A 16014-nucleotide genomic window follows, 5' to 3' on the forward strand; every position below is an offset into this window, starting at 1 on the left:
GGAGCGTGCGGAAATCGAACGCTTGGGACTTTCTTTTGGTGCGGCCTCCTTCTTTCTTGGGGACCTGAGGCTTGCTCGAAACGCTCTCGCCGTCTTCGATGACGTGCGGGTCGCTTTCGCCGTCGAGGAGGAGGACTTTGTCGAAGAGCTCCGTTAGTTTACCGTCTTCTTCGACGGTGACTGCTGATTGTTTGCTGCTCCTAGCTTCCTCTAGATCTTCTTCTTCTTCTTCGTGGTGACGATTTTTCCTCCTAGCTCTCGAGATCACTCTGTCTTCTTTCACCTCGTGTTGGTCGTGATTGAAGATCCATTGATCGGTGTTAGGAAGAAACTTGCTAGCTTCCTCCAAGCCTTTCTTAAACTGCATAACTGAATCTGTATCAGTAAACATACTCCTGACGAGAATCTCACTCGCTGGCTGTACGAATCCACCACGAAACGTGTTTGGCCCTTGAAACGACACAGTATCACGGACAGCATCATCATAATACTCAGTAGAATTACCTGCTGTCTCGAACCCGATACTAGAATTGCTGTTACTGCTCCAGTAATTACCACTACCACCACCAGTAGTAGTAGTAGTACTGCTACAGCAACTGCTAGTAATCGAATTAGGATGGATAGCACAAGGAGATTGAGCATGTGAGTCGCTGATGACTTGCTGCAACATTTGTTCGGTTTGTCGTAGAGCCAAAGAATCGTAGAACAACGTGGTCTGCTCCGCGTCCGCGAGAGTCTCTTCTTCCATAAGGAGCTGGTTTACGTATTTCAAGAGGGTGTTTTCGGAATCAATCTCATCAGCTGGAGGAGAGTATTTCTGTTGTTGTTGTTGTTGTTGATGATAATGATGAATATCAAAATCTTGATCTTGTTGTGTTGCGGGAACCCAAATTGAAGGTTGATGATGATGATAATCTAAACGGAGATCGAAGTCGCTCGAGGAAGGAACACCGAAGCCGAGATTAGGATTCTGATTTGGTAAGAAACCAACATCATAATACTCGAAACCGTTGACCATTCCAGAGAAATTCGAATTCATCATCAAAAAAAGAAAAACCTAATTTACTGAACTTAATTGGTTCCTACCACCTACGAGAACACAAAGATTCAGTAGCGAATCTGAAGTAGGTGAGAACTGAGAACAACACTGGTTATATCTGAAGAAGAGATGGGACAAGTTAGTGCACAAAGTAGGACGCAAAAAAAGTTTTTTTTTTAAGATCAATGCGCAACGTGAAGGGCGTGTGATTGGATATTGCTATGCGTGAGAGCAACAGAGAGAAAGAGAAAAAGAAGAAAGTTTCGTGGGATACGCGAGGGGGACAAGACCAGTCTTGTGATTTGTCCGAGATTCCAAATATATTATTTGTCGGCTCCTTTTGACCTGTCTTAAGTGTTCTTATTGGTGGGCTTGGGCCCCATCTCTTCTTATTTTATCCATTTTTATTGTTTCAGTAGTAGTGACTGTCATGTTAATTAATCAACAGAGAGTTAATAAGCTCTTAACTATTATGACAAGTGGTTGATATATTTATTGTTATGGCATTAATTAAGAAGTGGTCACGATTCCTTATCTGTGTATGAAACTCTCTCTAGCTAAGAAACGCATTCCTGATTAGTACTAAATAACATTTCTGATTTGAACTTTATGTAGGGGTTGAAATAGTTTGTGAAGGTTCCTAACTTTGACCATTTTAAGATATTCTGATAGTAGATTCGATGAATTAAATACAAGAGATCTAAATACAACCCATCAATTGATGTGAATCCTATATATCTAATGTATCAAATTAGATTAAAATCTGGATTATACCATGATAGTGACATTAATACAAATCACAAGCTTTGGTCGCTTTAGATAGACACAGTTTATCTGACTACATTAAAATATTTATCCATATGTACTTATCAACTCCCGTTTTATTCTCGTTTTAATGTAAAGTCAAACGTATCCTACCAAAAAAAGAGAGAGTAGTACTATTAGTTAAATTGATTCTAACACTTTTTTTTTTGATTCCAACACTTTCATGTCATGTGTAAAACTTAGGGAGCAAGATTAATAGATAAAACTTAGGGAGCAAGATTAATAGAGATTCCGGATAGGTGGAGTTGGTTATTTGACCTCTACAAATTTATTAGAAATGTTACTTATATATTAGAAATGTATCCCCATATATAGTAACCCCTCCGTTTCAATAAGATCCATGTTCTAAGAAAATTTTTGTTTTAAAAAGATGTATTTTTTATGTTTTCAATATATTTTTTGTCAATTAATAATAAAAATTGTGGTTTTCAAAAATATTAATTACATTTTTTTGAAATCTTATTAGTTTAGAAATATAAGAAACATAAAATTACAAAAAACTATGCAGTAACAATTATGTTTTAATATGTTTTCTTAATAAGTGTAAAAATCATATAATATCTATTATTTTGAGACGGAGGGAGTAGTACATATTTACAAAACAAACAACCCATTTAAAATAAACATAAAGTAAGATAATTATTTCTTTCTCCTTTTCATAAAAATGTTCTTGTGAAAATTTTCATATAGATCAAAGATAATTAAACTATATTATGTTTTTTATTAATTAGATTTATTTAGTCAATAATATTTGAAAAAAATAAAATTATTTATAAAATTAATACAGTTTGTAATTAGTATTAAACTGAAAGTAAATATAAACTACATTTAAATTATAAAATAAAACTCTTTATATAATAAGAAAAATTGTCAAAATAACATTTTTTTGAACACATAGAATAACATTTTTATTATAGAAGAAAAATATTATAGAAAAGCACAAACGTGAGAGAACCCCATCCCGATCTGATCGCACTGACATTCTGACATTTACGTTGTAACATTGTGAGATTCAGACCATTTAATATTTGTACTATGATAAAACTCGAAACCGAGTGGGTGTCACGTTTGAGTACTATGATTTGTTTCTGTATCTAATTAGATATTTAACCTTTTAGGATTGTTTAGTTAATAGTTTTTTCCAATAGGAATCTTAGAAATTGTACCAAGAAAAGCTAATAGGATTTTATTATTTCTTTCATCTTGAAATATGAATGATGTTTCCTGGTTTAATCAATAATTTGAAACTTATTTAACTACAGTTTTAGGATGTAATCATGTAACTACTTTTTGAGATTGATTAATCATAATGCACATTATCTTGTAATATTGTTTGCAACAAATTATTTTTTGTGCATGATGCAATAGAACTTTGTAAACAAGACATTTGTTGAACTTAGCATTTATTATTTAGGCAACATAAGTGTCTGAGCATAGAATACTCTGTTATGCTATACACACGCTACGTTACAAGCGTATAACCATTATCTAGTGTCCAAGGATCACTAACTCTTAACCTAATCCACTCATGATGCCCAGAGACTAGCCGTATGAACACATGAATCCAAAACGCTTACTCAATGGTGCCGAATTTTTCATAAAGATGTGAAGTAATGAAACTGACATCTCCAGTTATTTGTCTCCATTGATCATTGAGATCCTAACGAATCTTCCCGCATATTCGTATTTATATTCCGTTTGTTATTAACTCTAGTTTCTTTTTTAATGACAAGGAATCTTTTCTACAGTCCCCATGTGTGTACGAGGGAGTCAGTTGATCTCCTTTTCACATTCATCATTTTTATTGATGCTTGCTTGTATCATTATTAATAATATAGATGATTTCCAGTTGATCTCCCTCCACATTCATCATTTCTCAATGATGCTTGCTTGTACCCATTTCATCTCGACCATCTTTTTGGGTTAAAAACATACATTTCACCAGGTTTTAGCCCATATATTAGCACAATAGTTATACTATTAACAGGCTTGAACCAACATGTCTATGTCTTGGGCCACATGTGTCTCTATGAAATGTAACAGCAATTGTAGTTTATGATGTGACCTGATCACCATATTTCACTTTATCTACATGTAAAATGCATCTGTAGTTCTCTATCGACCAATATGTTTCAACTAAAATTCCTAAAAGAGGGATATGTTGATAAAATTCATAAATGTAACAACAATAGCTGAGTCTAAAATTGCTAGGCAGCAAAAGGAATAAACATGTTATTATAACCAAGCACTGTGAAAATTACATTAGACTTCACCTATCTTCATCTCTATCCTCTTCTTCACCACATTCCATTCCTTTTTTCTCCTTACACAATGAATATTTTCAAATACATAACATAACAAATAAACAAAAAAAAGTATATATGAAAGAAAAAAAGATATCAGGTTCATCCCGCTAACGTTCATTTTCACGCCGCGGGGATAACATTTTGTTCCCAGTCTATAGACCAAGACTGGTCTCGAGCTTCTGAGGTCCCTCTAGCAACTGTTGTTTCCCCTGTTGCTGGGACCAGTAGGCATGAGCCATCAGTACACGGTCTAAGAGCTCCTGCGGAACTGGCTCACCTCTCCTTTGTTGCGGCGATATTCTTGTTGTGTGCACCAACGTCTTCCATTTGTCCTATCATTCACATATATAATAACTTCTTTGACACGCAACACACCTCATTTACAGACTGAGTGGTAAAAGGAAATTTTTATTTTTTTATTATACCTTCAAATCGACATAAGTCCGGTGCTTTGCGTTATCAAAAGCTCGTAGCTTACAATCACGCCACCTGCAAATAGATAAACACATCAATATTAAGCTCGTAGCTTAACTTTCATGCCACCTGAATATCTCTACATATTGTTTTTTCTCTTCGTAGCTTTTATCATTTGGAGGAATGGGCTAAGCTGAGCCAAATTGTATATGATATTTGGTTGGATCTAATATTCATCATCCCGTGTCTTCTTTCGGTGCTATTTATTTCACTAAATGAAAATTGACTAGGTAAGATAGAAAACAAAAACAAAAATGGAAGAAGAGAGAAAGAAGAGAGAGAAACCTCCGTAACAGTTAAATCTATCCGGCCGACGGAGTGAGCTTTCATAGTCACCGTCCGTCGGTCCGGTCTCCTTTGTTAACAGCATGTTGAAAGCTTCCTTTCGTTTGGTTTTAGGGTAGATCTTTAGGTTCCGTCGTCGTACCTTTCTTCTCGGTGGGCGGTCGGCATAGGCGTTCCGTCATTGCCCCTATCCTTCAAAGGGGAACGGTCGGCTCTAGGGTTCTTTTTAGGCGGAGGCTCCTTATACTCCGGTGATGGTCCAAGTGTTGGTGTGGTTGTGGGGTTTGTTTCGGATCTGGATGAGATCTTGAGTCCTTCAATGAAGCGATGTGGATGAAGATGGAGACCGCGAAGCCTCGGGTTGAGATCTCGGGTGTGTCCCGACGAAGCTCTCCAGTGGTCTGAAGCTAATCGAAGATTATGGGTGACGCGGTTCCAGTCTCTCTCGAGTTTGGAAGTGAGATAGCAGTTGGTTTGGTTCCGAGGTTAGCGACGGTTGGTGGGTCTCAGCTGTGCCCTCCGGAGAAGAAGTGATGCAGCGCCGTTGAAGGGGGGATCGGTACACGTGTCCTTGAGGCTCGTAGATGTCACCACGTGGTCTCCCTTCCTCAAGCGGCGGCTGACCTAATTTACTGAGTGTTGCTCGTGTTAATGGGCTTTAAGCCCAGTTTGTTTGGTTTTATCTATGTAGCCCTGTTTGTTTTTGGTGGGCTTTTGATGTTTGTAAGGATTCTAGGTCTTGGGCCTTTTATATTAATATAAATTGACGGGAAAAAAAAAAAATAGAAAACAAAAACAAATTGAATGAACGTGTGATGATGTGGCAGTCGTACGTAGAGATATTCACTGCCCGCGCAACAGCTGTGGAAGTAGAAAAAGAAAACTGAAACAGAAGCACTTGATCATCGCCTTCATTAAAAGCTGATCCAATTCCCGAGGCAGAAGAATCTTATTTGCTTCTCTATGTACACCACTGGCTTTTCCATTTCCGAGAAGCTAAAAACACCTTTTGATCTTCTCTCAATTATTTGTATAGATATGGCGGCGGTTTCTAGGGATACAACGGTGTCAGTTGCGGTTTCGACGGTGTTTCCTGGTTTCAAATTCTCACCGACGGACATCGAGCTTATATCTTATTACTTGAAACGGAAGATGGATGGCTTGGAGAGGTCCGTTGAGATTATCCCTGAGCTGGATATTTACAACTTCGAGCCTTGGGACTTGCCTGGTTCGTCTCACTCATTTTCTTCTGCTTGAGTAAAGTTTATGTTGTGATCAAAAAGATTTTAAAAAAGAGAGTAAAGTTTATGTTTCTCTGTTTTCCTTTTGCTCTTCTTTTTTTTTTTTTAACAATTTCTTTATATTTGGCAGATAAATCAATCGTTAAATCGGACAGTGAATGGTTCTTTTTCTGTGCTCGTGGTAAGAAGTATCCACACGGTTCACAGAACAGAAGAGCAACCAAGATCGGATACTGGAAAGCCACTGGCAAAGAACGTAACGTCAAGTCTGGTTCTGAGGTCATTGGAACAAAGAGGACGCTTGTCTTCCACATTGGTCGTGCCCCAAAAGGAGGAAGAACGGAATGGATTATGCATGAGTACTGCATGATTGGAGTATCACTAGTAATAATTATTATATACATTAATTCTGTTTCTTGAATACTTTTCTTCCCGATTAGCTTTATGTTTCTTTACATTTCTTATATAGAATGCGCTGGTTATTTGCCGGCTTAGGAGGAATACAGAATTTCAAGGAGCTACGAGTCAAAAGCCCCCACCACAGCCACAGCCACAGCCAAGTTTATCACTTGACAAGAACACAAACTTGCAGAACCGAACTGTTTCTGGTTGGGAAAATATAGTTGATTATTACTTATCAGGTGAATCAGGGCATGAACTACTCAGTGAAATAGCAGAATCCTCGCAATCTTCACATAATCCACAGGTTTGATCTTCTTCTTTTACAAAATGGTTTATGTCTTGAAGTCTTAATGAGATTTTCCCATGTTTCTAGGTTCCTAGTGAAGAAGATTTGTATGCCGATATCCTGAGGGATGACATAGTGAAGCTAGATGATCCGGCAGACTCCGGTAATACACTGATCGATGTCCCCAGGCTTCAATCAGAGTCCACAACGACCAGAGTACTGCCTTTACCCAGCATGGTAGACAAACAAATGCAATCACTGCTACAGAGACTGCCATTACAGAATGACATTGGTGAAGAAAACAACATATCAATGTCCGGTTGCTTTATTGGTATTTACTCGATTAAGTCCATAAACCGAGCGAGATGGGATGTTATTACTTGGGTGCTGGTTATGATAGCCGTGTTGGTGTTTTATCTGGTGTGACGTTGAAGAGGCATCATCTTCGTGGGCATATGGCTGTGTTTATGTCTTTAATGTTGAGTGCATACAGTTCACATCATCATTCTCAATACTATAAATGTATGTATGTACTGTAGCCATCTATGCGTACTAAGTAAATTAAATTGTAGTTTATGATGTACTAGTATTTTCCCGGGCAGTTGCGCGGATGGTTAATTTCTTTTAATATATACCGTAAAATAAAATCTAACTTTTTATTAGAAAAAAACAATTACATTTAGATATATGGCCAAAAGTTAAGAGTTACATGTAATAAACCAAATTATAGTTAAACATTACTCTTTGAATTATATATTGACAAAACAAACTAACAGATTTTAACAATAAAACTATACACGTAACTAATACACTAATCAGAATATCTTTAAGAATCTGATTAGCTACACAATTACACATTATTTTCAACATCCTTATCTTCCTCTAGTTAGTCTAAATCTTATTCCACTTAAACAACTATTTGCCTTTTAAATGTTACTATCTTCATCTGCAAAAACCACAGAATAGATTTTTAAAAGTTCACACGTATCCTACCACTGTATAACAGAAAAATATATGACGGAAATTGATTAACAAAAATAACACGTAAAAATGAAAAAGTCAACATAACAAAGAAGAGTGAGAATTTGCATAAATCCAGAAATTATGGATATTGGATAATGTATACAGTAAATTATAACAACTTACAGTACAATACCGCGATGAACAATTGACCTTGACCTGGTTACCGATGTGTCTTCGTCTTCACGTTTTTTCAATAGTGAAAAAATGACATAGCCTTCTTCCTTTTTTCTGTAACTTAACATAGGCTTCTGTTGCCCTGTAATAAACATAATAAGCCAAAACTTATTTTTCTTTTGTAACTAAGCCAAAACTTCTTACTGGAAGAAATTCAAAAGCATCGAAATACCATGGTTTTTTTTTTTGCTAAAACATACCATGGTTTTTTTTTTGTAAAATAAAAACATATCATGGTTAACTCAAAGAAAAATATCAAAATCCTCATGTCTACTGTCTTCTTGTCTTCCTAGGAATAAGCCATTCAAAACAAAAATTGTAAATACTCAATCTTGTTCGTCAAAAAAAAAAATACTCAATCTTTCTTTTGTTTGTCAAAGAAAGAAAAAGTTTTATTATATACCTTAAAAATCCCTTATATAACAGTCGTATATACATAATATTACCTCAATTGTTGTTGACGATGCTATGATTTTCTATTATATTGCTCCATTTAAAAACCCCTTCAAAAAGTGATGAAGTATACGGAAACTATGAATCAAAGAGAGAAAAGAACGCAAATTATATATAGAAGATAAAACAGTTATGTAAATGACAGAAAACCTTAGAACGTGATAGTAGTGATCTTAGAGAATATAGAGATTTTTTCTTTGCAGTTTAAATCGTAAGATTTTCTTTTGTTAGTCAAAGTTTTAATTTTCACCTTTGCTTTTTACATTTGTCTAACTGCCTGTTTCCATTATTTTATTTTATTAATTTTATTTTTGATTATCCACATGTCAGAATTCTATTGGTGAGACGACTTGTGCTTTAGTATACATGGATGACCTGATCAACATATTTCACTTTATCCACATGCAAATTGCATATCTATCGACCAACAAGTTATGATGATATACGAGGCATTTGTTGATAAATTCACAAGTTTGAATAGAAACACTCTTTGTGCAAGTTCCTCAGACGAAACACCTTAAAGGTCTAGCTAACATTTGCAAGGCAACAAAAGGAATAAACATGTTATTATAACCAATCACTGTGACAATTACATTAGACTTCACATATCTTCATCTCTATTCACTTCTGCACCACATTCCATTCCTTTTTTTCCTTACACAATGAATATTTTCAAATACATAACATAACAAATAAACAAAAAAGTATATATGAAAGAAAAAAAATATCAGCTTCATTTTCACGCCGCGGAGATAACATTTTGTTCCCAGTCTATAGACCAAGACTTGTCTCGAGCTTATGAGGTCCCTCTAGCAACTGTTGTTTCCCCTGTTGCTGGGACCAGTAGGCATGAGCCATCAGTACCCGGTCTAAGAGCTCCTGGGGAACAGGCTCACCTCTCCTTTGTTGAGGCGATATTCTTGCTGTGTGCACCAACGTCTTCCATTTGTCCTATCATTCACATATATAATAACTTCTTTGGCACGCAACATACCTCATTTACAGACTGAGCGTTAAAAGGATATATATATTTTTTTTTTATTACCTTCAAATCGACATAAGTCCGGTGCTTTGCGTTATCAAAAGCTCGTAGCTTAACATCACGCCACCTGCAAATAGATGCATACATCAATATTATCTCTTTCTTGGACCATTAGGACTTTTATTTTTGGTGTAACATTAACAAATCAGTAACCTTCCGGTCCCAAGTCTCTCCACAGCTTGAACAAGGACCTCAACTTCTGCAACAGAGAAAGGTCGACGGATTCTGCGCTGAGCCACCTCAGATCGCTTAGGTTTCCGAGGTGGGACTACGTTTAAAGCCTGAGCATGCAGAGGAGCAACAGGAATCAAGGCTCTGGAGTAGACGGGTTTACCCCTATTTGATGCAGAGGGTTTGGAGTCAAGGTCACTATCTACAGAGTTACTAGGTTTAGCATGTTTCCCTAGTGATGGGAGACACCTAATGAACAAACAAACACATTGGGAAAATGATTTTTTTTTCCTACACCAAAGAAGGAAAAATTGATATTTGAAGTAAAACTGACCTTGTTAGAGTGTGATGAGGTACATTACATGGACGCACAAAATCAGAATCTTCAGGAGACAGCTGTTTTTTGGATTGTGGAGGATTGGGCTCAAGACAAAAGCCTAAGGTATCTGAAAGAGTGTCTAGAGAGATTCCACTCTGAAGAAGCATTTTATTGTCGTCTCTAACTTTTTTTCCATGAACAAGAACTCCTATGCGTAGTCCACCTTCAAGTATAGTGGTCACAGCTTCCAAGACTGTCCTCTAGCGGAAGATAAGTACATTCTCATTATTTTCCACAATTATGAGTGACTCTTTTTCTAAGCTTAAAAATGTTCAAACCTTTAGCGAACCAACGGTAGCAGTCTCTGGAATATCAATGAAAATCTCAGGAACTCTAAATGACTTGATTCCAAATTTCACTAACCACAACAAAGAAATATCAACAAAGTCAATACAAAACTCTTGAGTGATAGAAACAAGAAAAACCTTAATTAAAAACATACCGTGAGAATCTCGTGATTGTAAAGGGGGTTGCTTCTGACAAGCTATGGTTGACATAAAAGCTGAAGCTGCAAAAAAAAAAAAAAAAGCTCAAAGTCAATCATCATGATGTAGTTTTGAGGATGAAGCTTTAAACTACTAGCTTCTGGTTATACCCTTTCGAGGTGAACCAGAAAGGCCTTCATTTCTAACTGCTGCTTCTGATTGTGAGGCTGTATAACCATCAAAGTATCTTCTTTTCTTGATTGGATATCTCCTCTCTGATCTTAAGCTTTTGAAACAATGTTTCTTGCTGTAGTAACCAGGCTTCAAGTCCAAGTCTAAAACATTCTCACCAAAAAAAAAAAACATATAGGTAAACCCATAAAAATGGAAAAAAGAATATATGTCGTCTAGTCCATATATATGCTCTCACCTGTATCAGTTACCGTTGTCTCTTTCTGCTTTGAAGAGACTTTACAATACTTTGAAGCCAAAACTTTCTTTATTCTTCTGTCTCCTATTCGAAGAGTTGACCTAAATGTTTTCGTTGCGTAACGTGCTGAGAAGTTTTCGCCATCACCATTGAGTAACTCTATATCATCAGAGCACACCGAACGAGGGATTGGTTTCTTGAAGTCACTACCTATATGATGCTTATTCTCAGCTATAACATCCCTTGATAACTCTGGTTCACAATTATTTATTAGCCTCTTATGCATTGATGATGATATCTTATCATTAGTCTCTGACCTAAAACGAACACTCTGACCTAATTCTTGAGTGCCAAGCTTCTCCGAGGAATCAGAAGTTATACCAGAGGTAGATCCAAAATGAAAATCTTTGGGAGGAGTTGGAGATCTTTGAGACTTTGGAAGGATCTCAGAGACAAAGAATCTCCTTTCAGCATTATTGTTATGAATGTGATCACAGTTAGTCTCTTCTACCACTGTTTGATGGCCACCGTAATTCGGTTCTGTCTTAACAGCACAATGATCTTCTTCATTGGTATCCCCTATGGCGTTGTTACTTGAGGAAGAAGAATGCCCACCACTTTCAAGCAGAAGGTTACCAGCTACTGCTGCCAGCAAATCGAAGGAAGATATTTGATTCTTCTTGAAAGCACTCTTCTAGCAAAACCAGAAACACACATATCAGAGGGGAAGAACCTACATTGCAACATAAAAAAAAATGTTGGAAACAGACAAAGTTTATGAATCTATTTACTCTTGGTGATCTTGTAGCTCGAGGTGTAGGAGGCACCTCATAGCCATTGAATCCATAGTCGAGCCTCTTCTGAAACACCATGATTTCAAGAACAAATTACATTCAACAAAAGCAAGACAAGAAGACCCCTGCAGAAAGATAAATTAGGTTAAATTATTAATGCCTTAGAATATTCCAACAGATTCTGTAAGACATTATATTTCCGGTTTCAGAGGATATTTTGTAAAACCTCGCTAGAACCCAAGCCATTGAAGTTTCTATTAACCAAGATCTAATGCTTCATTCATTTGATGTTATAAGAAAAAAACAGAGGCATGGTTCAGACAGAAATTTCTATAACCAAAAAAAAAACAATTAGAATACATTTTCACGAAAACAAAACACATTTCAGGTTCTGAGAAACGAAATTCAACATGGATCCCGTCCAAAAGATCCATTTTTGTTGTTGTATGCTCTAGAAACAAGTATCGCTCATTACACTAAAAACGCAATCTAAATAGCATATCCAAGAAAACAATAAAGATTTCTCACCTTTTTCTCTGAAAAAACAAGGCAGTCAAAATCTCTAACGAGAAGCACAACGAAAGGTATAAGGAAAGGCTTTTCTCTATTTGTTGTTGCTGTCGAAGTTCTGTGAAAAGGAAAAACCCCTTTTGGTTTGTGTGGAAACAAAAGAAATAGTACGGGACGTAACAAAGGGCTTAAACCCACTGGTCTTATACCAGTAACATCGGGACGTGTCTGAAGAGCGAATAACAGGCTATTACCAGTAAAACCCCCTCCATTACCCCCTGAAGACTTGTTCTTCCTCTTTCTTGGGTGACCCACCACTGTCTCACGAACTTCCTTTACCTTCGGACACGTGGTGTCTCTGTCGGATCGTGCGTCTTTTTAACCACACACAAACTTCGACAAAAACGTTCAGTCACAAAAGCCATTGTAAATGTTTTTCTTTAGTCCAATCCATGTCATTCTCTTTTTTTTTTTATTGTTTCAGTTTCATATATTTTCTATTTTATTAGACTACTTCATTGAAATGAGAGCCTAGGCCCAAAACAAGGAAACGAGGGGTTTTGAGTGGGTAAGGAAGTGTTTAATAGACTTAGGCCCAATATTTAGAATGGATAGCCCAACCAGGTTCGTGAAATATTAGTTACAGACGAGGGTATATATTGAAACTGCTACACTCCGGTGGATTTAAATCATCCTTAGAATGGCTTCCGGCAATGATGAATTTCAAACAATGGATTCAATAGTATAACATGAAGCTTTTTTACATAATATTCACATTACAGACTTAAATGCAACCTGTGGAGATCGAGTACCTTTCAAAGAAGGAAAAAACAAATAGATGAAAAGATTAACGAGCTGAAGGAGTGTCACTGACACTGGCGAAGCTTATGCTATGTCCCGTGGACTTGGATGAATTTGCATTTTGGCTCCTTCTTTTACTTAGGTTCTCATATACTTCCAAACACTCATTTAGTTCATGAGCAACCCTTGTCATGTTTGGTCTCTCTGTGGAAGAAGGGTTAATGCATGACACTGCTAATTCCACAGCTTTCCAAGATGAACCTGTGTCATATTCTCGTTGGAGTTTCGGATCCATAATACTTTCAATATCACCATTTGCCAGCATAGACTTGGCCCATTCCACTATGTAAGAATTTTCACGTGATTGGTCAATCACCGGTTGGCCAGTGATAATCTCCAGTAACACAATCCCAAAACTGTAAACATCACTCTTCTCCGTTAACCAATTCTTTTGATAGTATCTGCAAGAAAATACTCTGAAGATGTTAGATTTTTTTGTATTATTTATTAAACACTAAATAAACATCTCTTAAACTACAATGTGAACTAGAATTTACTCGGGATCAAGATATCCAATAGTTCCAGCAACGTTTGTTGTTGATATATGATTTTTACTTCCCACAAGGAAAGATCTCGAAAGTCCAAAATCGGCAAGTTTGGCTTCAAAATGTTGTCCTAACAATATATTTGTACTTTTCACATCTCTATGAACCATTGGCGGCTTACATCCAATATGCAAATATTCAATTCCTAGTACAATGAAAACCCCATATGTTAGCTACTTATCATTAAAAAGAGTTGAAAAGGAATATGAATATACAAAAATATAACAATTGGAACTAACAAAAATTGACAAACCTAGAGCAGACTCAATAGCTATTTTAAGTCTACTCCGCCAGTTTAAAACAGAGCCATCACGTTCTCCTGCCAAAATTCACCATATAGTTTTAAAACCCCTTTGATTTAGAAGAGGTAACTAACTCAGTTTGTTTTCAAAATAATTTAAATAGTTTACCTGAGAGATGTTCCTTTAAGTTCCCATTTTCCATGAACTCGTAGATTAGAGCTAAGTCATTCCCTTCATCACAATATCCGATGAGGCTAACTAGATTTACGTGGTGAACTCTTAAAAGTAGTTCAACCTAAAAATCAAGAATATAAAAGGGTAAATGATTCATGAAGTCATGATTTCCTGAAAATTTAGGGAAAGGTTTTAGTGTGATTAAGTACTTCTGTTTTGAATTCCTTATAGCCTTGAGTTGATGACTGAGAGAGAACTTTGACGGCTACTTGTTGATTATTTAGAAAACCCTGACAAACAACACCGAAGCCTCCTTTGCCAAGAACAACTTGAAAGTGATTAGTCATATTTTTGACCTCTGAATATGTAAATCTTCTGTTTTTCAATTCTAGTGATGGACGTTTAACTGCAAAAAAAAAATAAAAATTGAAGGATCCATGAGTTTTCATACTTTCACAATGGATCATATATTTTTCTAACTACCTTTACAGGTTGATGGCTTTTTCCTTTTGAAAATGAAGACTAGGACCACAACAGCAATGATAATGGCCACAAAAGAAAGAGATGCACCAACAACAGCCGCCATGGGGAATTTTTTTTTGCATGATTTACATGTCCTTAGATATCCATCAAGACTAAGGAATAAAACATTGTTGAAGACATAGGTATTGAAACAAAGTGGATGATACATAACATAAAGAGATAATCTGAAATAAGAAACCTTACGTTAGCTTTAGTCCTTCTTTTTCCCTATCAAGCAGGGCTTGAGGAATGCGGCCACTAAATTTATTTCCACTTAAGTTTCTGTGGATAATGAGGTCATTAGGAATTGATATCACAAAAAAATGTTGTGCTTTTCAGAAAACTTACAAGACCACCAATGATTTCAATATCTTGGCTAGAAATTCAGGCACTTCTCCAGTCAAGTTGTTTCTCGATAAGTCCCTGAAATTGTTAAGATAAAATGTGAAGTATTTGGTTTCCTCGTAAGAGTATAGCCAGTTTTGGTTTCTGGTTCAAAAATACTATGGGAAAAAAGGCCCATGACTCTTTGGTCATCAAAATAAATAAATTGTGAACCTATTTCTCGAATATGTTTTCTTATATGGAATCATGGAGATACACGTACAATTCTTGAAGTTGAGTAAGATTTTGTATCATAGGCGGTATATCTCCACTTAATCCACTTGAAGACAAATCTCTGTTCACCATGGATCCGAGACATGCATGTCACATAAGAAATTTTGAATTGCTTGATTATGTTTTGATGATAAGAATGGGGTTTAAATTGTTCTTACAATGCTACGATTCTTGGTGGTGTGGACACATCTATAACGTTGCAGCGTAAACCAGACCACAAGAACTGTTTAGGAACACATGGATCACCCTGCCAGCTGATTTTGTTCAATCCATAAGTATCACGGATATTCTTCATAGCACTCACTGGAATACATAATAAAAGAACAACAAGGATTAACATGTGTCACAACGTACGTATTAGTATGTCTCCTATTGAAAAAAATACAGCTACGCACCGTCATCTTGATTCGTCTCTGATTGTGGAAACTCAATGACCTGGAAAATCTCTAAAGCATTCATCAAGGGTGAAAGAGTCGACTTTCGAGTTCTTGAGAGTTGCACACGACACAACCCTCCCTCGCATTTCAGAGGCACTCTGTTAAACAAAACCTCTACTTCGAACTTCATAGGACTATAAGGATCGAATTCCACTTTACCATTCGCGATAATGTCAAATTCCCTGGTATCGTTATTTCTCACTTTTTGGATGTCAGCCATATAGAGGTAGGCATAAGTCTCGTCGTCAGAAGTGTCCAAAGTCCAAGAAAAGGTCATTGGTTCACTGGCATTAGCGGGTACGGCAGCAGTCTTAATGACATCTTGTGGCGGGTTATAGTCTTTATGAGAATCAACA

The 16014-nt window shown here is 36.5% G+C and overlaps 4 protein-coding genes and 1 long non-coding RNA gene across 6 annotated transcripts; 1 reads left to right on the forward strand and 4 right to left on the reverse strand.

Annotated features, from left to right (window-relative positions):
• Positions 1–64: 64 nt before the first annotated feature.
• LOC130505535 (scarecrow-like protein 31) lies at positions 65–1039 on the reverse strand (the record flags this gene model as incomplete). Its single annotated transcript, XM_057000138.1, has 1 exon — positions 65–1039. A coding segment is annotated over exon 1 (975 nt), but the record flags the coding sequence as incomplete, so codon positions are not given.
• Positions 1040–4094: 3055 nt separating this feature from the next.
• LOC130505534 (uncharacterized) lies at positions 4095–5510 on the reverse strand. The gene is made up of 3 exons (XR_008941725.1): positions 4930–5510; positions 4596–4659; positions 4095–4502 (listed from the first exon to the last, which is right to left on the reverse strand). It is a non-coding gene; the product is annotated as an uncharacterized LOC130505534 (long non-coding RNA).
• A 268-nt stretch (positions 5511–5778) lies between these two features.
• On the forward strand, positions 5779–7434 carry LOC108856249 (NAC domain-containing protein 60). Of its 2 annotated transcripts, XM_057000136.1 has the most exons (5): positions 5779–5894; positions 5966–6157; positions 6301–6554; positions 6640–6876; positions 6946–7434. In XM_057000136.1, exons 2-5 carry the CDS (start codon positions 5968–5970, stop codon positions 7282–7284), a joined length of 1020 nt encoding a protein of 339 aa, XP_056856116.1. In that variant the 5' UTR covers positions 5779–5894; positions 5966–5967; the 3' UTR covers positions 7285–7434. The 2 variants fall into 2 exon arrangements, with proteins under 2 accessions (XP_056856116.1, XP_018485518.2); XM_018630016.2 differs by having other exon boundaries at positions 5815–6157.
• Positions 7435–9057: 1623 nt separating this feature from the next.
• On the reverse strand, positions 9058–12437 carry LOC130505533 (telomere repeat-binding protein 5-like). The gene is made up of 10 exons (XM_057000137.1): positions 12278–12437; positions 11747–11874; positions 10956–11649; positions 10696–10860; positions 10543–10608; positions 10379–10458; positions 10056–10300; positions 9704–9970; positions 9554–9617; positions 9058–9459 (listed from the first exon to the last, which is right to left on the reverse strand). Exons 2-10 carry the CDS (start codon positions 11825–11827, stop codon positions 9280–9282), a joined length of 1842 nt encoding a protein of 613 aa, XP_056856117.1. The 5' UTR covers positions 11828–11874; positions 12278–12437; the 3' UTR covers positions 9058–9279.
• Positions 12438–13034: 597 nt separating this feature from the next.
• Positions 13035–16001, reverse strand: LOC130505536 (leucine-rich repeat receptor-like serine/threonine-protein kinase At2g14510; the record flags this gene model as incomplete). Its single annotated transcript, XM_057000139.1, has 11 exons — positions 13035–13521; positions 13618–13810; positions 13919–13984; positions 14076–14202; positions 14291–14487; positions 14565–14716; positions 14808–14885; positions 14952–15026; positions 15211–15282; positions 15380–15524; positions 15617–16001. Coding segments are annotated over 11 exons (1905 nt in total), but the record flags the coding sequence as incomplete, so codon positions are not given.
• Between the last annotated feature and the right edge of the window lie 13 nt (positions 16002–16014).

This window comes from Raphanus sativus, unplaced genomic scaffold (assembly GCF_000801105.2).
Source record: "Raphanus sativus cultivar WK10039 unplaced genomic scaffold, ASM80110v3 Scaffold2352, whole genome shotgun sequence".
NCBI lineage: Eukaryota > Viridiplantae > Streptophyta > Magnoliopsida > Brassicales > Brassicaceae > Raphanus > Raphanus sativus.

Bases quoted from the DNA above. Each gene is read 5' to 3' on its own strand.
- LOC108856249 (XM_018630016.2), top strand. From the start codon at position 5,893: ATGTACACCACTGGCTTTTCCATTTCCGAGAAGCTAAAAACACCTTTT. The intron at 6,158-6,300 runs GTTCGTCTCACT...TATATTTGGCAG, and splicing joins CGAGCCTTGGGACTTGCCTG to ATAAATCAATCGTTAAATCG. The intron at 6,555-6,639 runs GTAATAATTATT...TTTCTTATATAG, and splicing joins GCATGATTGGAGTATCACTA to AATGCGCTGGTTATTTGCCG.
- LOC130505533 (XM_057000137.1), bottom strand. From the start codon at position 11,827: ATGGTGTTTCAGAAGAGGCTCGACTATGGATTCAATGGCTATGAGGTG. The intron at 10,459-10,542 runs GTATGTTTTTAA...TGTTGTGGTTAG, and splicing joins ACAATCACGAGATTCTCACG to TGAAATTTGGAATCAAGTCA. The intron at 9,460-9,553 runs GTAATAAAAAAA...TGTGAATGATAG, and splicing joins GGACTTATGTCGATTTGAAG to GACAAATGGAAGACGTTGGT.